The 23,602-nt window shown below is 41.0% G+C and overlaps 2 protein-coding genes across 10 annotated transcripts in view; both read right to left on the reverse strand.

The window, feature by feature from the left end:
• LOC133568234 (anillin-like) overlaps positions 1 to 2,915 on the reverse strand; it is a 42,443-nt gene extending 39,528 nt beyond the window's left edge. For all 9 annotated transcript variants that reach the window (XM_061920042.1, XM_061920038.1, XM_061920041.1 and 6 more), the window contains exon 1: positions 2,755 to 2,915. The gene's annotated coding sequence lies outside the window, so the exon portion shown is untranslated. The remainder of the gene's footprint in view (positions 1 to 2,754) is intronic.
• Positions 2,916 to 13,686: 10,771 nt separating this feature from the next.
• The window catches only part of LOC133568904 (septin-7-like), a 62,474-nt gene continuing 52,558 nt past the window's right edge, over positions 13,687 to 23,602 (reverse strand). Inside the window, exons 11-12 of the mRNA XM_061921096.1 lie at positions 20,700 to 20,845; positions 13,687 to 17,336 (exon numbers count right to left, since the gene is read on the reverse strand). Coding sequence (XP_061777080.1) covers positions 17,297 to 17,336; positions 20,700 to 20,845 — 186 coding nt within the window. The 3' untranslated portion in view covers positions 13,687 to 17,296. The remainder of the gene's footprint in view (positions 17,337 to 20,699; positions 20,846 to 23,602) is intronic.

A 23,602-nucleotide genomic window follows, 5' to 3' on the forward strand; every position in this document is an offset into this window, starting at 1 on the left:
GACAAAGTAGGCAGTAGTGACCATGTTATGAAAACGTATTGCACTGTTATTGTTTTGCATCCCCTGTCATCCTAGTACCCCCCCGCCCCAGAGAGGAGTTGTACAGTCTAATGGCGTGTGGGACAAAGGAGTTTTTGACTCTATTAGTCCTGCACTTGGGATGAAGCAGTCTAGCACTGAACAGGCTCCTCTGGCTACTGATAACGCTATGCAGAGGGTGACTGGCATCATCCAGGATGATCAGTAGTTTGTCAACAGTCCTCTTCTCTGCCACCGTCACCAGTGACTCCAGTTTCATTCCGATTGTAGAACCGGCCCGTCTGATCAGTTTCTCAAGTCTGGAGCTGTCCTTATTAGATGTACTGCCCCCCAGCACACTACCATGTAGAACAGAACACTGGCAACCACAGACTGGCAGTACATCCACAGGAGTTTTTTGCAGATGTTGAAGGAGAGCAGTCTCCCGAGGAAGTACAGCCTGCTCGGTCCTTTCTTGTACTGATGGTCCGTGTTAACAGTCCAGTCCAGCTTATTGTCCACCCAAACCCCGAGGTACTTGAATGAGTCCACGGTCTGTACCTCAACCCCCTCGATCACAATAGGTTATGACCGTGGACTCGACCTCCCAAAGTCAATGACCAGCTCCTTGGAATGGAACTTAGGTAGGTGACCTCATCTTTCCTGGTGATAACAATGTCACCTACTTTAATAGTGAAGTCACTGACTATCTTAAGGTTGATTTGGGACCCACATTGGAGGGATTCCGTTTTACCTAAGTGTATGAATAGCTTGTTGTCAGCGAGTCAGATGCAAACACTAAGGAGTTCAGCACTGAGGATTTTTTCCACCTGTGACTTGTCTTTGCCGGATACCAGCAGGGCCGAGTAATCCGCAAACAGGAATAGTTCAGTCGCATGCTGATGACATGTCATTTTCGTATATTAGGAACAATAAAGGCCCTAATATACTGCCTTGGGGAACTCACCAGCTTACTGCAAGTAAGATTGCATCCAGCTCGATGAAGTTTTATCAAATCCGATTGCTCTGAGCTTATCCAACAGTATAGTGTGGTTAACTATGTCAAAGGCCTTCTGAAAGTCCAGCATGACTATGCCGCAGTATTTGCTTGCGTCCACCTCATGTTTGATGTGGTCGTTCGGATAGAGAAGGCATGTGTCAGTTCACTGGTTAGTTCTGATGCTGATTGAACTTTGTACATGAGGTTTTTTTTGTGGCAAATTAACTATCGACCTGTTCATAAACTATTTTTTTCATTACTTTCGAAATGGAACTGAGAATAGAACCAGGTCGGTAGTGACCAGGTTCTAATTTGCTTCCTTTTGTAAAAAAGGAAGTTACTCTTGCTATCTTGAAATCTTTTGGTTCTTGGCCTTGTTTAATTGAGGTTTATTATGGGATATTAACTTCAATGAACATATTTTTTTTTATACACACCCACTGGCAGAAATGTAGCTCAGTGTCTATGCCTACAGCGTACATTATGCAAATGAGGTGATGAGATTTTCGAGCCACGTTTTAATGACAGCCAATAGCTACATTCCTTACTGAGGCGTTGGCAACACTGCAACTATTGTACTGGCTCAAATTCAAATAAGCATAGAAGAGAATAAGAAAAACATTGATCGCATTCCACGATACAAATATTACTCTAGTGATATTGTGATTTTATTTTTTGTGATATTATTCTATTTTGTTTCCATTTATAACCCCATTATTTACTTTTTAAATTGATCTCAACTCTGTACACTGCTGCTGGAATTTTAATATTCCTGAAAGAATCAATGAAGTACTATTTATCTATCTACCATATTTCCTTGAATTGCCGCAGGGCATATAGTATGCGACTGTCTTGAATTACTGCCGGGTCAAACTCGCTTCCCAAAATAATTAGCGCATGCTTAGTATTACCGCCTGGTCAAACTCGTGACACTTCCCGTGTCACCATTTTCGAAATGGAGGAGGCTAAATTCAATACCGGTAATTTGAAATCGCAGAAAGGGAAGAAGATCAACAGCTATTCAGTAGGGTTTAAGGTCCAAACTTACATCACACTCAAATTTTTACTGCATACCTTTGGTAAGTGCCGGAGTGAGAGGTTTTAAAATAATTAGCGCATGCTTACTTTTACCGCATGCCTTTGGTAAGCGCCGGAGTGTGAAGAGGTTTTAAATTAATTAGCGCCTCGGCGGCAATTCAAGGAAATATAGTATCTTAGGAGAATTATCATGGCGTTATCTAACTAACTGCATAATGCACTGTTTTATATGTGCAAGTGTTGATTGTTCCCAATCTGAAATTCTTTTAAATTCTGTTTCTGCCACTCGGTCAGGTCTCTCCTGTTGGATATTGTGTTTCTGAACGAGTTGTTACCCTGGTTAAAATGATGAAACAATACATCAATTATCATTGGTATCGATTTTTGAATCGATCCGCCGACCTGGAATAAGACAGCACTGCGTGGGATCACACAAACGCTCTTCGACATGTGTATCGACAACGCCCCATTTGAATCGTTTTAAGATCATTAATGACATTCCGCTGGCCAGTCATTAAGTTGGTTTATTAGTCTTGCAATTAATAGTTTGGCGCAAAATGTGACATCGTAGTTATGTAGTCAGGATGCTAACGACAAGCTAACCCAGCAATTAGCCAAGCTATAAATGCTACTTCATCCCGGAAGTCGTGCCCTTCAAGAACAAAAGTGTCAAGGTTGTACATTTAAAAATGTCTCACCTGAAAAGTCGATATGAAAGTTGAGTGCCGACACGAAGTGACTGAACGCCGACAGGCTCGAGTTTATTGTGTCGACTGTCGAGGCTCCTCCTGCGACTTTGAATTTCAGCGGGCTTGTTCAACGTCGACGCCTACGTCAGCGCTGACGTCATCGATGCTGATCTGGGACCAGCTCTCTCTGCTCGACATAACAAGGAATCCAGCAAGGAATCTCAGCAAAAACTGATTCATAGGCCAGAGGTTGAGACCACCGTAATAGACAAAATGACCGCGTAAAAAAAAAATCGTTTGTGATTATAGTGATAAAATTTGCTTCTGAAGGGCTCGGTGTGTAAACTATAGATTTTTGAAATATTACTATTAAAATGTGTCCGTACTACAAACCATTCAACACTGTAACAAGACTACCTCGGATTTGTCAATACCTCTCTACATTAGGCATTACGGTAAAGCGTACAGTGGGCATGTTTTAAAATTGACACTTTTATTTCGTTAACATTCAGTCGGTTGTGTTATCTGTGGTGGAGGAAATGTGTTGTTGTGAAATGGTAAATAAATTAAATGGTAAATGGTTATACTTTTATAGCGCACTTCTACATTTTTTAAGGAACTTAAAGCCATACTTGCCAACCTTGAGACCTCCGATTTCGGGAGGTGGGGGGTGGGGGGCGTGGTTAAGAGAGGTGGCGTATAAGTCACCAACTCGAGTATTTCATATATATAAAATATATAAATACATCTGTATGAAATACTTGACTTTCAGTGATTTCTAGCTATATGTATTTATTTTATTCAATATATAAATAAAAGAAATAGTTGAACTTCTGACGGCACCCTTCAAATACACAGTAATAAAAACACAGTTGTTCTACTAACTGTACTGTGCTTGCTGGTTAATAAAAATAAAACAACAACACTTACCTTTCACTATTTGAGTAACCTTTGTTCTGCCATTTGCGTATTGGCGAGCGATCTCCAAATCGGGGAACATCCTTCACGGATTTGTTGTAGACATCCGCAAATGAGAACGGGATGTTGCTTCCAGCTATCCGCATAGCCATCTTTGTTTCAGTATACACCATCGGGTTTCCATTTTGCGAGGTGGGCCACAATACTGGGTTGTGAACGATGCTGCACTGCGGATGCTTTGTGCTTCGCTGACCGTTCATGGCTGAATATCCGTTCGGCCGCCGTGTTCAATGGAGAAGTCTGTTCTACAAAAATTACAGGCAACATACCCCTTTCCCTTCGAACTCTCCTGGATCACCTGAAATTCTTTTTTCCAATCGTTCTGGAACTTGCAAGCATATTTCTTCATTTTGCTCGTCAACGGTGTAATATATGGGGTTGAAGTCAATAACCAGGCGACGTGATGTAGTTATGTCTCTTTACTGTGGGCTTCAGAACAGACTCTCTAATGCATGTTCCTTGACTGCACTTAAATGTAGAATATATTTACATTCTATTCGATGTACAGTAGATGGCAGTATTGTCCTGTTTAAGATGGTCACAACATGGAGTCAGGTCTGTCTGCATGGACCTGGAGGGGGTGTGGCCTCCAGCTTCGCTTGAATTTCGGGAGGTTTTCGGGGGAGGTGCTGAAGTTCGGAAGTCACCCGGGAAATCCAGGAGGGTTGGCAAGTATGCACTATTTCCACATTCACCCATTCACACACACACATGCATGCACCGATAGCGGGAGCTGCCATGCAAGACGCTAACCAAGGATGAAGTGTCTTTCTCTAGGACACAACGGACGTGACTAGGATGGTAGAAGGTGGGGATTGAACCAGGATCCCTCAGATTGCTGGCACTCTCCCAACACTGCGAAGGGTTCTTATCTTCTTTTCCTTCCGTTTTAACGGCCGTTGACATCCATCATTTTGAGAATTACCGGCACCCTTCCAGTAGGCGTGTGAAGTGAAGTGAATCATATTTATATAGCGCTTTTTCTCTAGTGACTCAAAGCATTTTACATAGAGAAACCCAATATGTAAGTTACATTTAAACCTGTGTGGGTGGCACTGGGAGCAGGTGGGTAAAGTGTCTTGCCCAAGGACACAACGGCAGTGACTAGGATGGTGGAATCGGGGATCGAACCTAGAACTTTCAAGTTGCTGACACGGCCGCTCTACCAACCGAGCTATACCGACCCACATAGGCCTGTGTCAAAGTCAAGGCCCCCGGTCGAATAAATTATCTGTGGCCCCTAGGATGATATTTCATTAATATTAGAACCATCCCGCAGGCCACAGCTGCCTGCTGGTGTTTTTCTGTGATGAATGAGGCATCTCCTTCTGATTATAGGAATGCACATATTGCCCGTCCCCTAAAAACTTTAACGACTTCCTGTGCGAAAACATTGATAGTATTGCAGCGCCAAAGCTAAAAAGGGCCCCTAAGAGGCGTACCCCATGGTATACAGAAGAAAATAGAGCTCATAAATTATCATGTAGAAAGCTGGAACGCAACTAAACTTGAGGTTTTCCATCAAGCATGGAGTGTTAGTTTAATAACTTATAAACCATGAATTGATTAACGTGGACACATTTAAGACCATCCATCCATCCATTTTCTACCGCTTGTCCATCCAGGGTCGCGGGGGGTTGCTGTATTGCATTAAAAACTAGATTTTATAGTGGTAGAGTTAGTGCTGCAAGGGGTTCTGGGTATTTGTTCTGTTGTGTTTATGTTGTGTTACGGTGCGGATGTTCTCCCAAAATGTGTTTGTCGTTCTTGTTTGGTGTGGGCTCACAGTGTGGTGCATATTTGTAACAGTGTTAAAGTTGTTTATGCGGCCACCCTCAGTGTGACCTGTATCGCTGTTGACCAAGTATGCTGTGCATTCACTTGTGTGTGTGTATAAGCCGCATATATCATGTGACTGGGGCCGGCACGCTGCTTGTATGGCGTAAAAGCGGACGTGACGACAGGTTGTATAGGACGCTAAATGCAATATTGTTGTCCGGGTGGAAATCGGGAGAAATTCGAGACTTTCGATAGGGGCACTGAAAATCGGGGGGGTTGGCAAAGATGAGTATTGGTGAATTTGACACGCGGGCCAGAGTTTGACACCCATGTTATAAATGCGTGCTTACCTTAGCTAAAGCCAAATACTACTCAAATCTCATCCGCCTCAACAAAAACTATCCTTGATTGATTGATTGATTGAAACTTATTAGTAGATTGCACAGTACAGTACATATTCCGTACAATTGACCACTAAATGGTAACACCCGAATAAGTTTTTCAACTTGTTTAAGTCGGGGTCCACTTTAATCAATTCAATGGTAAATATTTGTTTGGTACAAGAACATTGCTAACCCAACAAGGGACTCCTCCCAGTAGCTCCGTCCACTCGGCAGATGACTATATGAATTTCTTTCATAAGAAAATTAAACTCATTAGAATGGAAATCAAAGACAACGCATCCCAGCTACAACTGGGTTCTATTAATACAGATATGAATGTATACACAACGGTTATTGCCCTCCAAATATACAAACCCCGTTCCCATATGAGTTGGGAAATTGTGTTAGATGTAAATATGAACGGAATACCATGATTTGCAAATCATTTTCAGTTGAATGTGCTACAAAGACAACATATTTGATGTTCAAACTGATAAACATTTTTTTTTTTTTTGCAAATAATCATTAACTTTAGAATTTGATGCCAGCAACACATGACTAAGAAGTTGGGACAGGTGGCAATAAATACTGATAAAGTTGAGGAATGCTCATCAAACACTTATTTGTAACATCCCACAGGTGTGCAGGCTAATTGGGAACAATTGGGTGCCATGATTGGGTATAAAAACAGCTTCCCAAAAATAGCTCAGTCTTTCGCAAGAAAGGATGGGGCGAGGTACACCCCTTTGTCCACAACTGCGTGAGCAAATAGTCAAACAGTTTAAGAACAACGTTTCTCAAAGTGCAATTGCAAGAAATTTAGGGATTTCAACATCTACGGTCCATAATATCATCAAAAGGTTCAGAGAATCTGGAGAAATCACTCCACGTAAGTGGCATGGCCGGAAATCAACATTGAATGACCGGGACCTTCGATCCTTCGGCACTGTATCAAAAACAGACCTCAATCTCTAAAAAATATCACCACAATGGCACAAGAACACTCCAGAAAACCACTGTCACTAAATACAGTTCGTCACTACATCTGGAAGTGCAAGTTAAAGCTCTACTATGCAAAGCGAAAGCCATTTATCAACAACATCCAGAAACGCCGCCGGCTTCTCTGGGCCCGAGATCATCTAAGATGGACTGATGCAAAGTGGAAAACTGTTCTATGGTCTGACAAGCCCACATTTCAAATTGTTTTTGGAAATATTCGACATCGTGTCATCCGGACCAAAGGGGAAGCGAACCATGCAGACTGTTATCGACGCAAAGTTCAAAAGCCAACATCTGTGATGGTATGGGGTTGCATTAATGCCCAAGGCATGGGTAACTTACACATCTGTGAAGGCACCATTAATGCTGAAAGGTACATACAGGTTTTTGGAACAACATATGCTGCCATCCAAGCACCGTCTTTTTCATGGACGCCCCTGCTTATTTCAGCAAGACAATGCCAAGCCACATTCAGCACGTGTTACAACAGCTTGGCTTCGTAAAAAAAAAAAGAGTGCGAGTACTTTCCTGGCCCGCCTGCAGTCCAGACCTGTCTCCCATCGAAAATGTTGGCGCATTATGAAGAGTAAAATACGACAGCGGAGACCCCGGACTGTTGAACGACTGAAGCTCTACATAAAACAAGAATGGGAAAGATTTCCACTTTCAAAGCTTCAACAATTAGTTTCCTCAGTTCCCAAACGTTTATCTAGTGTTGTTAAAAGAAAAGGTGATGTAACACAGTGGTGAACATGTCCTTTCCCAACTACTTTGGCACGTGAGGCAGTCATGAAATTCTAAGTTAATTATTTGAAAAAAACAAACAAAAAAAATCAGTCTATGAGTTTGAACATCAAATATCTTGTCTTTGTAGTGCATTCAATTGAATATGGGTTGAAAAGGATTTGCAAATCTTTGTATTACGTTTATATTTACATCTAACACAATTGCCCAACTCATATGGAAACGGGGTTTGTATGTTAGACCCACTCAACGCGTCCATTGATTCTAGTCTCCACTGGGGGGGTTGTGAGTTTTTCCTCTCCCTTTTGTGGGATCTGACCATGGATGTCGTTGTGGCTTGTGCAGCCATTTGAGACACTTGTGATTTAGGGCTACATAAATAAACATTGATTGATTAAAAACTGTTGGTTTGGCTTCTCCGGGTTAGGAGTCCTTCATTTTTTTTTAACCTCGGCTCCTCTGGGTACTGCAGACCTGCTTAAGGACACTCGCTTGTAACAAAGCAAGGCGTCTTCGGCGTCTCTTTTGATCCAGCCACACTGCCGTGTCGCCCTTCTGTCCGGGAGAGGGTGACAAGACCAGAAACACACTTCACCGTAAAATATTGTAAAAAAACCCCAAAACATTTTACAGTAAAATTTTGCAAATGTAATTTTTTTTACTGTAAAATGTACAGCCTACTTAAAACAATTTATATAATTATAATGAAATTCAAAGGTAAATTCATACAATATTTGCTGCGATGTGGGGCTTCACGGTGGCAGAGGGGTTAGTGCGTCTGCCTCACAATACGAAGGTCCTGCAGTCCTGGGTTCAAATCCAGGCTCGGGATCTTTCTGTGTGGAGTTTGCATGTTCTCCCCGTGAATGCGTGGGTTCCCTCCGGGTACTCCGGCTTCCTCCCACTTCCAAAGACATGCACCTGGGGATAGGTTGATTGGCAACACTAAATTGGCCCTAGTGTGTGAATGTGAGTGTGAATGTTGTCTATCTGTGTTGGCCCTGCGATGAGGTGGCGACTTGTCCAGGGTGTACCCCGCCTTCCGCCCGATTGTAGCTGAGATAGGCGCCAGCGCCCCCCGCGACCCTGAAAGGGAATAAGCGGTAGAAAATGGATGGATGGATGGATTTGCTGCGATGTGGCCCTTAATGAAAACCAGTTTGACATCCCTGGTCTATAAAGTCAATCTGAATCGACATCTGTTCATAAACTTGAGACATCTTTTACAGCTTATCCTTATCGCCTTGTAGGATTCTATCCCAGCGTGCCTGTGGTGAAAGTGGGACAACTCAGCTGTCAATTACATAGAGCAGTGTTTAACCATAGGGCCAGGGCGCATTGAGCAGCGCCCTCGGGAGAGCCGGCAAAAAATGTTTTCTCAGCTGTGGTTCGCAGTGATTATACATTGTGATACACTTTTCCACCACTTGTGGCAGTAATGACCATATCAAACAGATCAAACCTGGTGCTAAAGCAAGGGTGGGCAATTAAATTTTTACCGGGAACCGCATGAGCAACCTGAGCGCTGCTGGAGGGCCACATCGACAATATTTCAATTAAATTTTGCTCAATATTATTTTTAATGTACCGTAAGATAAATAATAATAATAATAATTTAAGATTGTAGCTGAGATAGGCACCAGCAACCCCAAAGTGGAATATGCGATAGAAAATGGATGGATTGATAGATATGAATTTAATTTAACCTAATTCAACTTCATAGAAAAGCATATTGCTTTTGCTGGTTTTATTTTTAACACGGTCTTACACAACACCTCCTGATGTATAATACAATGCAAAAAGGTCAATTTCTGCACAGGGTTAATTTTTTTCACCTAATCCTGCATTTTCTTTAAAAGTCCAACATTTTTCCCCGTCAGATTTGGACAACCATCTTGTTGTCACACCTGCCAGCTTGTCCCATTTCAGTCCTAACATGTCCAAACACGAATTTACCTCTGTGAACAAGTCATTACCTGTGGTTGTCCCTTTAACTGACTGCATGGCTGCCAGAATATGAGCAGCTGGGCGGTGTCACGTACATCGCAGCTCTCATCCAAAGCCAGCGAAAAACAGTCAAAGTCGGCCGTTCTGTTTTTTAGCTGGAGCTCCAAATTTCCAGCACGTTACAGTGTGTCGGGAGAGTGACACGTTGTCAAATGCGCCCCCCTTCTCCTGGCATATCAGCGCAACAGGGTCCAATAAGCACTCCTTAATAAACTCTGTCAGAAAACGCCTTACTTTTTCTGGAGATTGTGTGAGAAATTACGAAACTTGTCCGGACGGATGCATATCTGTCGGTGTGAAATTTGGCAAAAAGTCCTTGTTTGATTTTCCGTTTTACCATCAACGCATCAGCCTCCCTTGCACGCTCTTTATCAGACAGATTCCGCTATTTTTCCTCGTGTAGTGGCGATTCAAATTACATTCTTTAAACACAACAACCTGTGTGCAACAAATTAAGCACACGGCTTTACCTTTAATTTCTGTAAAGAAATACTTGGCAGTGCATGTCTTGTTGAAAACACAGCATTCGTCATCAACTTTTCTCTGTCTAGCGTCTCGGGGGTAACCGGGCATCACTTGTCGCTGTGGACCTTCACTCACAGGTTGCACACGGACATACGTCCATAAATAACACTTTTCAAAATAAAAGCGGGCTTCACGGTGGCAGAGGGGTTAGTGCGTTTGTCTCACAATACGAAGTTCCTGTGCTCCTGGGTTCAAATCCAGGCTGGGGATCTTTCCGTGTGGAGTTTGCATGTTCTCCCCGTGAATGCGTGGGTTCCCTCCGGGTTCTCCGGCTTCCTCCCACTTCCAAAGACATGCACCTGGGGATAGGTTGATTGGCAACACTAAATTGGCCCTAGAGTGTGAATGTGAGTGTGAATGTTCTCTGTCTGTGTTGGCCCTGCGATAAGGTGGCGACTTGTCCAGGGTGTACTCCGCCTTCCGCCCGATTGTAGCTGAGATAGGCGCCAGCACCCCCCGCGACCCCAAAAGGGAATAAGCGGTAGAAAATGGATGGATGGATGGATGATTGGCCTCAGGCGGGCCGGACAGGGACGCACAAAGGGCCGGATGTGGACCGCGGGCCACAGAATGCCCAGGTCTGTGCTAAAGTCATAATAGTTTCTTAAGTGCAAACATTATGACTAATGTGGAGAATGTCTTTAATTTTATTATTAATTTAGTTAAATATATACATTATAAATTTTTTTAATTTTAATATAAATTTACTTTCCGTCAGTTATTTATTCGTCCCTTCTTATCCAGGACCATTAACAGTGTTTGTTTTTGTTCTAAACAACCTAACCTGCTGTTATCTACCTGCAGCATCATGCTCACTCTCACCTGGCTGGTGTGAGGATCATATTCTTTGATTTCTCCAGTGCCTTCAAGACCATTCAGCCAATTCTGATGAGGGACAAGTTGCTCAGGATGGGGGTCAGTTCATTCATTGTCTTCTGGATCACTGAATACTTGTCTGACAGGCCCCAGTTTGTGCGACTGGGGAGCTCCCTGTTGGATACTGTGGTCAGTGGTGTAGGTGCTCCACAGGGGAACGCCCTGTCTCCTTTCCTGTTAGACTTCCAGTATAGTTCCAGGTCCTGCCACCTGCAGAAATAGTCTGACGACTCTGGTGTGGTTGGGTGTATCGGAAAGGGACAGGAATTGGAGTACAGGACACTAATCGCTGACTTTGTTGAGTGGTCTCAGGCGAACCATCTGGTTCTTAATGTGGACAAGACCAAGGAGCTGGTAATCTGTTTTAGGAAGATAATGACCCCGGTGGAGCCCATCAAGATCCAGGGCCGGGAGGTGGCAGTAGTGGGGTCGTTCAAGTACCCGGGAGTCCACTTGAACAGCAGACTGGACTGGAAGGACAACTGCAAAGCTGTTTACAAGGAGGTCATGAGCAGACTCTTTTTCCTGAGGAAGCTTAGGTCCTTTAATGTGTGCAGCAAGCTGTTGGAGATATTTAATCAGTCTGTTGTGGCCAGTGCCCTGTACTTTGCAGTGGTTTGTTGGGGCAGCAGCACCAGCAAAAGGGACTCAAACCGGATTGATAAACTGATCCGGAAAGCCGGCCAAACTATTGGCACGCAGTTGGAGGCGTTTGTGTCAGTGAGGGATAGGACGACGCTGGACAAACTGCTTCCCACTCACTCCACCAGACAATTGAGGGACATTGGAATTCATACTCCAACAGGCTCCCTTCAGCTTTGTTCCCACAGTGTTCGATACAAGAACTCCCTCATTCCGCACTTAGTCCAGCTGTATAATCACTCGCCATGCAGCAATAGATGCTATCTGTCTATTACCTGACACCTTCCATGTTAGCTATTTCTCTTTGTTTTTAATGTATATGTGGTGGGCGTGGCCTGCGCACCTACAGCGAAGTGGAGTGTGGCAGAACCGGTTACGAGACTGGCGACAGGCGAGTGAATGACACAGCTGTTAGTGTTTGTCAAATCACCTGTCGCTCTGTTAAAGGCAGCAGTCGGGAAGGAGAGTCGGTGGGTGGATGGCAGAGCACGCCGATAGAAAGAGAGCGACGACATGGAGGTGGCTGAGATGGACAAAAAGAACATTTGATTGGAAAATAAAAGACTGTTCAAAGCCCCGAATGCAGCTGTCATGTCCGGGGGGTGGGGGGGGAGAACCCGGAAGCAAGAGACCTCCACAGTATATTTTCTATTTTCTGCTGGATTTACTCTCTATTTTATGCTGCAGCTGACACATATACTGTAATATTGTACATGGTAATTGTTATATAATGTTAATATGGTATAGACATACTATATCAGTATATATAATACACTGTACATATATTATGTAAATATTACATATATGTTAGATTTTATATTGCTATATTTAGTCTATTTATACCTGCATTGTCCTTTCCATCCTTACACTTTTCACATTGTAACAATGAATATGTAGCAATTTCCCTTGTGGTTCATTAAAGTTTGTCTAAGTCTAAGTCTAACCTAAGCCTAGAGTTAGTATTAAATAATTATATTGGTCGTGAATACATTGTTTAATATCATTTGAGAAGGTTGTAAACTGAAAGTAGGTTAGACATTATTATTGAAAGTGGTTAAAATCAAGAGTAAGATGACTAATTCAGCGGTATTATTTACCGTATTTTTCGGATTTTAAATCGCTCCGGAGTATACGTCGCACCGGACGAAAATGCATAATAAAGAAGGGAAAAAAACACATATAAGTCGCACTGGAGTATAAGTCGCATTTTTGGGGGAAATTTATTTGAAAATAGACATTTGAAAGGCAATTTAAAATAAATAAAGAATAGTGAACAACAGGCTGAATAAGTGTACGTTATATGACACATAAATAACCAACAGAGAACGTGCCTGGTATGTTAACGTAACATATAATGGTAAGAGTCATTCAAATAACTATAACATATAGAACATGCTATACGTTTACCAAATAATCTGTGACTCCTAATCGATAAATCCCATGAAATCTTCTTCCTCGATGTTGCTTCTAAACAACTCTGCCAACTCTAAAGGTATGCGCCCCGCTTCCTCTTGTCGTTTTCTGCTGCATATTTCACTACGTCCAGCTTATAATCTGCAGTACATGATTTCCTTTTTGGTGCCATTTTTGTTCAGCCCTTCTCAGTTTTTATAAGTTACCGCCAACGATGAAATGATCCATTTTAATAGCTACGGCAGGAGCATATAGCCTATAGCAGTTAGCATCTCATTACCCACAATGCACTTCTGCCATGACCCTCCCCCGCCAAATTCTTATCGGTGGACGTGTATGTGACGATTACTGACATTTTCTTCGTCTCTTCCGCGAATGAGAAAAATAATGTTATTTGGTAATTTACGGTAATGGTGTTAATAATTTCACACATTAGTCGCTCCGGCCCCCCGGCCAAATTATGAAAAAAACTGCGACTTATAATCCGAAAAATACGGTAAGTAGAAGAAAAGTCAGGAAATCAAAAAGGTTAAGAACCCTAAAGTGTAGAGAAAAAAAATTCTAACATTTGTGTGTTAAAATGAATGCAAATAAATGGATGCATAACCATGTAAACTTTAATATTGTAAATGGACAGTTAGACGGTATACATATAAAAGGTCAATAATAATAATAAAAAAATGCAGTTACTGAAAGCATCAAAGAAAATGCTGCCACTTTTGTCCAAATGTGATAAGAAAAAAAAAAAGCCTTAAAGAAGGTGTGGGGAATAACGTAGTCCGTGGTTACTTCTGGCATGAAGAAAGCAAACAAAGCAAAATCCTCACAGTAAAATATTATGTACACAATAAATGTTATCGAGCATGACTGGATGCAAATAGTAATATTTATTTACCTGCTAAAATCCTTTTAGCGTCTTGTTTGAAATGCAATGACAGCTTGGAAAAATATAGTTGGATCCTGGTTTCATATAAGAGTCACTCAAGAAAACTACAGCGAAGCCGTCTCATATTCCATATAATATTACTATCGTTTTAAGAAAATAACACACAACAAATCTGGGTAAGAAATACGAGAGCTTTGAAGGACTGAAAATATTCTATTTTAACATCTAAGACTTGTTAGGTGTGAGCATAGGTCGTCCAAGACCTGGAACACAGATAAGTCCACACACCTCGTGACAACTCAAAAGGGGAACCGCCAGAAAAAAAAAAAAAAGCAAGCGTCTTTTCGTATCGTTCTCGCCGTTTCCGGGACCCAAATGGAAAACCTACTCAGACTTTTTCTGTCCGGGTGAGAGGCATGATTTATGATCAGTCGATCATCAGTTTTATGATCACAGCGCCGTTATAGTTTGTCTGCGTTAGCACTTATCAATATCACTAATACTTGGTTTATAATTAATTCACTGAATGGTTATTTATTTGATTTTATGTGCGAAATAGTGGACCTCCCATCGGCTACTTTTATTTGAGTGTTGGAATGCACTAGAAAAAATACATCCGTCATATCTTTCATGATTGTGAATGATAGGCATAATCCACCCAAAAAAGGGCAGTTTTCCTTTAAAGCGAGAGTTAACATAAGCTTATTTTGCACTGAACTGGAAGTGAGTGTGTGTAATTAGAAGAAGAATATGATGAAGTTAACAATACGACACATGTCGACGTATATCAGTCCCTCCAACAGCTTGCAGCCTCAAATGCCTTAATTAGTTTCTCTAAAATTGTATGATCTTCTTATTTTTATGAATTTCTTATCAATGTAATCTTGTCGTAAAATAGTACAGGATTGCAACGAAAATTGGAAAACAAATAGTGTGTTGATGTTATGCTCGTTACACAGCTCATACTTAATACCAGACACTAGATGGCAGCAAAAGTACATACTCTGATATCAATTTTTAATTACTGTCCTCTTTTAAATAATTGTAACTAATAATTCACTATAATTACAGAAAGAAACACTTATTCCTTGTACTCTGTCGTGTACAAAATACAATTATTCTCCGTGTATGTTTTACACTTGAAGCGAACTGTTCTATAGTTGATCTATAGCGCTCATGCTTGTTGGGTAAATGAGAGATGATTGGGGATTGCCATCACACTTCAACATCTCTATCATGTAAATGCTGCCTCTTAGCAAGGTCAGTATGGCAAATGAAAGAAATATGTTTCTTAATTGTCTAAGCCTGGATAAATAATGTTAAATAAATATATAAATACATGTAAATTAGGAAGTTAATGTTTGCATAGGTTTAGCACTGTAGACAGTAACAGGAAGTAGTTCTTAGGCTATGCAGGAGGACAAGAGTTGTGTTTTTTGGGCAATAAAGACGTTATGTAGGGGAATTGGTTTTTATTTGCATTAATTGGTGCCATGGCAAATTCCTGAAGGGACTGATAAACCATTTTTCTTAGAAATGAGTCCTTTGGGGTTCACATATGTTGACTTAAGCGGATCAGGCTGTAAACATAAGCGTGTTCTACTGTATTTTGCAGATAATGCTATTCCATATTCAAAAGAGACCTTGACAACACTCCCCAGTAACACGACATTTTCCTATGCCATGTGAAAGTTTTGCATAATACCATAAAAGGCGATGTCCTCGAGGTCCACTTTCAGTTTAAATCCCGCGTAACACAACATCGTTTATTCTTGCATTTCCTGTCTGTGCTTTGTCTTGAAACCACGGGGAGAAACCACATGGCAGAGAGACCCGAAGCATAAAACATTCAAATCTTAATTCAATTTGATGCATTTTTGGACTAAAATGAATGAAAATAAATTGATTTGTTTCGTGCAATAAAACACATTTTACGATCTGCAAACCTTCCGTAATGGGATTCGAACCCAGTAAACCGTTAACAAGACCTCGTGTAGCATTAACAGCCAGTAAGAATGTTTTAAGTAGCTCTGCTATTATGTTTTTGTCAGTAACAGAGCAGGAGGGGGCTAGGAACATGTTTGCGGTAAAATTACATATGCAGCCGTTACTCATAACGTTTGTTTGTCCTGTTTCGTTATTGTTTTTTTCTTCCCTGCCTCCCTTGTTGCTCTACTTTCTAGGGACGTGCTTTCCAGTCGGAAGGCCGAATGGTTACACTTTTTTGGTCATTCTTAATATTATTGTTCTGGAATACTTAGTTTTTTTGCAGTAGCTTTTGAATATTTGTGTCCAACATTCACAACTCTCATGTCTACTTCCAAACTGAATCTTTGGTGAACTCGCACTTTGACTACTGAGAAAATACACAGCACATATTTTGTATGTTAATTAGTTCTTCAGGAACCTTTTAGAGTTCCTGCCTGCTTGGTGGCCAAATCTTCCCCACGACACCTCCGACCTCTAAGGACAAAGCTGCGAACTATGGGAGACCGGGCTTTCTGCTCCGCTGCTCCCAGTCTGTGGAACGCTCTCCCTGACCACCTGAGGGCACCTCAGACTGTGGATGATTGTAAAAAGGCTTAAAAACCCTTTTTTTTTAAAATTGTATTTTTAAAAAGCCTTTTTATAGATATATGCATACTAGTTTGAGCTATTAGGCTGTTCTAGTTTTTATATTTTATTTATTTTAATAATATCTTTTATTTATTTTTTAATACACTGTAGCACTTTGAGGTTGTTTGCTCAATGTAAAGTGCTTTTTACAAATAAAATCTATTATTATTATTATTATGTTGTCTGCTTCTTCATTTCTTTTTACTATTTCAAGCAGACTACTGTAGCCATAGCGGAGTAACGGTACAAGTTATTTGTAACGGTATTCTTCCACATTCCACACGGGACAGGAAGTGTTTATTTTTTTCCCTTACACTACCCAAAATTAACTATGAGGTTAAGAACGAGGTACGTACCTGTGACATACCTGTGACGACAGCGTACATAACAAACCTAGTGGTCATACGTTTTGTCATGTCATGCGACCACGGCTCTTCAAACAGCCTCTCCCAAGCACGATACGCTGTACAACACATGGACATAGTGTAGAACTTATGGTAGTAGTACTTCATTGTACTCCGAGTAGTATTAGATTATGTTGGGAACAATAAGGACAACATTTGACAAGAAAGTCACCAAAAATAACAAACATGAGGGCCGACGTGCATGTTAGTTTTAAAATATCAAACAGAAAAATGCTATGGAGAGTAACAATATTCATGTGTGTGTGTGTATTTGTGTAACTGAAAATTAAATTCACTCTTCAAAAGATTTTTCCTTTCTTCTTGTTCTTCTCCATTGTCCTGCAGGAGAAAAAGACAACACTTGATTACGATGTATGATTATTCAATATACAATGGGGCGGGGGTGTATATTGTAGCGTCCCGGAAGAGTTAGTGCTGCAAGGGATTCTGGGTATTTGTTCTGTTGTGTTTATGTTGTGTTACGGTGCGGATGTTCTCCCGAAATGTGTTTGTCATTCTTGTTTGGTGTGGGTTCACAGCGTGGCGCATATTTGTAACCAACGTTCCCTCTAAGGTACGCATGCGCCTGTGCAATTGCACACTGCTCACACGTCCTCTGCGCACGGCAAATCTAGGCCGCGCACAAAATCGAATAAAAAGATAAGCGCATAACAGTGTACACGTCTGCAGTCGCTCACATGTGCGCCACTAAATGCTCAAGGAGTTTTGGCGTTTGCTCACACATGAAAAATTGGAGGGAAAATTGTTTGGAACAGTGTTAAAGTTGTTTATACGGCCACCCTCAGTGTGACCTGTATGGCTGTTGATCCAGTATAAAAGCTGCATATATTGTATGATTGGGCCGGCACGCTGTTTTAATGGAGGAAAAGTGGGCGAGACTAAAGGTTGTCAAGGACGATAAAGGCAGTGCCCTTAAGGCACGCCCCCGATATTGTTGTGCGGTTGGAAATCGGGAGAAATTCGGGAGAATGGTTGCCTGGGCAGATTTTTGAGAGGGGCACTGAAATTCGGAAGTCTCCCGGGAAAATCGGGAGGCTTGGCATGTATGCCTAAGAGACTCCCGAATTTCAGTGCCCCTCCCGAAAATCTCCCAAGGCAACCATTCTCCCGAACTTCTCCCAACTTCTCCGGGACAACAATATTAGGAGCGTGCCTTAAAGGCACTGCCTTTAGCGTCCTCTACATCCTGTCGTCACGTCCGCTTTTCCTCCACACAAACAGCGTGCCGGCCCAGTCACATAATATATGCAGCTTTCACGCACTCACAAGTGAATGCCACGCATACTTGGTCAACAGCCATACAGGTCACACCGAGGGTGGCCGAATAAACAACTTTAACACTGTTACAAATATGCGCCACACTGTGAACCCACACCAAACAAGAATGACGAACACATTTCGGGAGAACAACCGCATCATAACACAACATAACAAATACCCATAACCCCTTGCAGCACTAACTCTTCCAGGTTGATACAATATACACCCCCGCTCGCCACCATCACGTCTCCACTACAGCCTGGGATTAATAGACTACAGACTGTGGTGAAGTCGTAAAGTAAAAACAAAACAGTTCTAGTTTCCTGAGATACTAAGTAAGTCATTATTTTGACTTAGTAAATATTGACTTACTGAGAAAAAATAATGACAAAGTCAAATTAATGACTTACTGTAAATAAGCGTTTGCAATGAGCGTTTGAAAAAGAGTTAAAAGTGGAGACACATACTGACATGCTCAACTCATCATGCTTATTTTATCACAGCATTTGGGAAGCCTATAGTTGATTTTTATTGATTTTATTATGTAAATGTTATATTTTTATCAACATGCGATAGCAGGGACCCTGCCATTCAAAACTAGGCTGCTACATTACTAGTGATTAATGTAACTATAGCTGAAAAAATAGTACAATAGCAAAAGGAGAGACAATTCATCCCTGAACACCATGGAGTTCATGTAGGCTTTATGATGCAGTTACATTGTTATATCAACTATCAGAGACAGAAACTCTTCATTTAACATACTGTCCTTTTTTGCTGCTTCAACAAAGAAAAAGGTCAAATGAAATAACTTAGTTGTTAACTATCGGTCAATAATTCTTGTCTTTCTCTTAAACAGACAGGGCTTTGCTGTCCGCAACACACACACACGCACGCAGGCACACAAAGCAAAATGAGCTAACGTTACGCTAAAAGCTAATTAGCCTTCACCTCAAGGACTACAAGCGAGCTCAGCTGCCGCATCTAAATTCTAGAATGTCAACGGGCTCATAGTGATGTTACTAGTAGTTGACTAGGAGCTCCATCCATTTACTACCGCTTATTCCCTTTTGGGGTTGCGGGGGGGCGCTGGCGCCTATCTCAGCTACAATCGGGCGGAAGGCGGGGTACACCCTGGACAAGTCGCCACCTCATCGCAGGGCCAACACATAGACAGACAACATTCACACTCACATTCACACACTATGGACCATTTAGTGTTGCCAATCAACCTATCCCCAGGTGCATGTCTTTGGACTGGGAGGTGTTTATTATAATTTGGGGAGAGTTCGCTGCATTGTGCTCACCTGCTAAACACCTTTCTGCTAACCGTCTCTCCTCTCTGTTTGCCTACGCTGTGAGCACTGACTCCATGCGCTCTGAATACTCACTTCTGATTGGCGGTCACTGCTCTGAATACGCACTGCTGATTGGCTGTTACATGCTCTCTGAATACGCACTGCTGATTGGCTGTTACATGCGCTCTGAATACGCATTGCTGATAGGCTATTACCGCTCTGCGTGTAACCAACCAGATGGTTGTGTGGGTGGGACAATGCTGGGTGCTGCAGAGACGCACTGACAGAGGCAGTACGATGCGTAGCAGCTTGTTAAGGCTTTAATTTAGCACCAAATTATCATATATTAGTTTAGCAACAAATGATAATATAGATAGATTTAGTTTAGGCTCTTTGTTGTTAACAACAAAGCGCTGCGGAGTACCCACAATTTGTTCACATTCACACGTCGATGGTTGGAAGCTACATTTAACAATAGTAATAAAAATAGACAGTTCATGGTGGTAAGCTGCAGTACATTTGAAGTTATCCCCACCAAACAATCATACATTCACACGCATACAGCAATGTGAGCTGCACTGGGAGCAAGGGTGGGTGAAAAGTAATGAGTAAGGTGGCGTAGTACAAGGAACCCTCATGTTTTTGGACAGCAATTGTAAATTCTGAGCCACGTCGCCCCCAAATTTGGATGACTACAGTAGAATGAACTTTAAAAAAGTTAAGGTTGGAAAATATTTGCTATAACAGTGTTTTCTATTATATGGATTTCTATTTTAACATTCTTTAGTCATGTTTTGGGACAATTTGTGAGAAAAGGACGTTTTTCCGCACCGTTCTGCAAAGTGTCACTGTACTGCTACTTCGCTGTGCGGGTAAGTGAGCAAGGCAGTACAAGAAATGGCTGTTTTTTTTTTTTTTTTTTTACACATATCACTCAACTAAGTACATGTAGAATATGGCAATATATTGCCATACTGCAATATTGTATGGTATTGTGACTAAAGTATGGCCAAGTTCTTGCCAATACCCAGCTTTAGTAGAAGTTGTACTATTTTCACAGTGTAGACTCAAGTACAGATACTACAATATACAGTAGGATTATGATTATAAATGTGTTACTGACTTGGAGGCGTCCAGTTTCTGCTGCTCCAAAATTCTCTGCTGAGCTTCCCAGTTGGTTTTCTCGTCTTCATACACTCGTCTCTTCTCTTCCAGTTCTTTGTACTGCGCCTCCAAGTTCCTCTTCATTTGCTCGTGACGCCGCTCCAGCTGAGGATGACATCACCATACAAACACTGATACTGTATCTTCATGCACTGATGTCAAATCAGATATCAATGTTGCACACATCTATACATATATACACACCTCTATTTATTGTACTGTAAATCAAACATCTCCGCTCCGGAGTATAAGTCGCACCTGCCGAAAATCCTCCTTTTTTTTTCTTTTTTCTTTGTCATGAAAAAGGGACGTTGTTGTCATGAAAAAGGGAGGTTTTTGTGGTTGGTGCACTAATTGTAAGTGTATATTGTGTTTTTTATGTTGATTTAATAAAAATAAAACATTAAAAAAAGTTTTAGTTTTTTTAAGAAAAATTTATAAAAAATTATTCTGCGGCCCGGTACCAATCGGTTGGGGACCACTGATTTACATAATTAAACAACTGCGCATATATGTAAACCTTTATGTACTGTAAATATTAAAACATCTAAATATTCAAACATTCACGAGTAAAATTACACCTTTATATACTTTAAATAATTAATGATCTGCAAATATATGTACACTTTTATGTAATGTAAATGATTAAACATCTACAAGTATATGTACACAATTATGTACTTTAAATAAACATCCACAAGTAAAATTACACCTTTATGTACTTTAAATAAATATTGATCTTATGTAATGTAAATTATTAAACGTCTACACGTATATGTACACATTTATGTACTGTAAATAATCAAACATCTATGAGTATATCTACACTTTTAGACTTGGACTTCCTTTTATCGTCATTCAAATTTGAACGTTACAGTTCAGATAAGAACGAAATTTCCTTGCATTAGCTTGTTGTGGTGCAGGATATGTAATTTAAATAATCTAAGATCTGCACATGTACAGTATGTATTACTTTATGTACGGCAAATAACTAAACGTCTGCACATATATTTACACCTTTATGTACTGTAAATAATTAAACATCTGCACATATATGTACACCTTTATGTAATGTAAATAAACATCCACACGTATATGTACTGTAACTAATTAAACATTTACATGTTCAAGTACGGTTGTGATCAAAATTATTCAACCCCCACACAATTTGGGTGTTTTAGCAAGTTGGACATTTATTCCGTATTTTTTTTATAGTCATATCAAATAAAGATGTGTCAAATAGACAAATGCAACTTAAATTGTAACACTGTATTTTACAAAATACCAAAAAAGGACATTTTTCTTAATATCTCATCGACAAAATTATTCAACCCCTTGAAGACCATAACTCTTAAGAACAGAATTTGAATAAGGTCTTTTCAATCAGGTGTTGAAAAGATGTGATTGGAACCATAACGAGCAACAATTAAACTGATTGAAAAAGACTGTGACGCTCAGCTTCTTGTAGATGGTCAATGGTGTATTTGCAACATGGTGAAGTCCAGGGAGTGGTCAAAGAAGTCAAGGGAGGAGGTAATTTCTCTTCATAAGAAAGGATATGGATATAAGAAAATAGCAAAGACATTACACATTCCAAGAGACACAGTTGGGAGCATAATTCGCAAGTTTAAAGCTAAAGGCACAGTGGAAACAATACCTGGGCGTGGTAGAAAGAGGATGCTGTGTGCGTACAGTGGTGAAAAACCCCCGGGTGACAGCTGAGGAACTACAACAGGATATTGCAGAGGGGGAACGCAGGTTTCGTCCCAGACAATAAGGCGCGCACTACGAGATGAAGGCCTCCATGCCAGAACTCCCAGGCGCACCCCACTTCTGACTACCAGGCACGAGAAAAATAGACTCCAGTATGCCAAAAATCATCTGGACAAACTCCTAAGGTTTTGGGAAACTGTTCTATGGAGTGATGAGACAAAAGTGGAACTCTTTGGGCCTATGAATCAACGTTATGTTTGGAGGAGAAAAAAATGAAGCTTACAAAGAGAAGAACACCTTGCCTACTGTTAAGCATGGTGGGGGGTCAATCATGCTCTGGGGCTGTTTCTCTGCCTCAGGTACCGGGAATCTCCAGCGCGTTCAAGGCATTATGAATTCTATTTCCTACCAGGATATATTAGCTGCAAATGTCATGAAGTCAGTGACGAAGCTGAGGCTTGGGAGACGTTGGACCTTCCAACAGGACAACGATCCCAAGCATACCTCCAAATCAACATCAGAGTGGTTGCAGAAGAAGGGCTGGAAGACTCTGGAGTGGCCTTCACAGTCGCCAGACCTAAATCCTATAGAAAACTTGTGGTGGGACTTGAAGAAGGCAGTTGCAGCACACAAGCCCAAGTATTTGAATGAACTGGAGGCCTTTGCCCAAGAGGAATGGGCTAAAATACCTGTAGATGGTTGCAAAAAGCTTGTGTATCACGTTTGAAGGATGTAATTACTGCCAAAGGGTGTTCTACTAAGTACTAAAGATGCATGTAACTAGGGGGTTGAATCATTTTGTCAATGAGATATTAAGAAAAATTTCCTTTTTCGGTATTTTGTAAAATTCTGTGTTACAATTTAAGTTGCATTTGTCTATTTGACACATCTTTATTTGATATGACTATAAACAAAATACGGAATAAATGTCCAACTTGCTAAAACACCAAAATTGTGTGGGGGTTAAATAATTTTTATCACAACTGTACGTGTGTGTATTGTAAGTATTTAAACGTGTACACGTGCATGTATTGTAAATAATCAAAGGCGTAAATATCTATGTACTCATTTAAGTACTGTGGATAACCAAACATGTAAACATATATGTATACATGTATGTACTGTATATAATCAACTAAACATGAACTC

The sequence above is a fragment of the Nerophis ophidion genome, linkage group LG14, assembly GCF_033978795.1.
Source record: "Nerophis ophidion isolate RoL-2023_Sa linkage group LG14, RoL_Noph_v1.0, whole genome shotgun sequence".
NCBI lineage: Eukaryota > Metazoa > Chordata > Actinopteri > Syngnathiformes > Syngnathidae > Nerophis > Nerophis ophidion.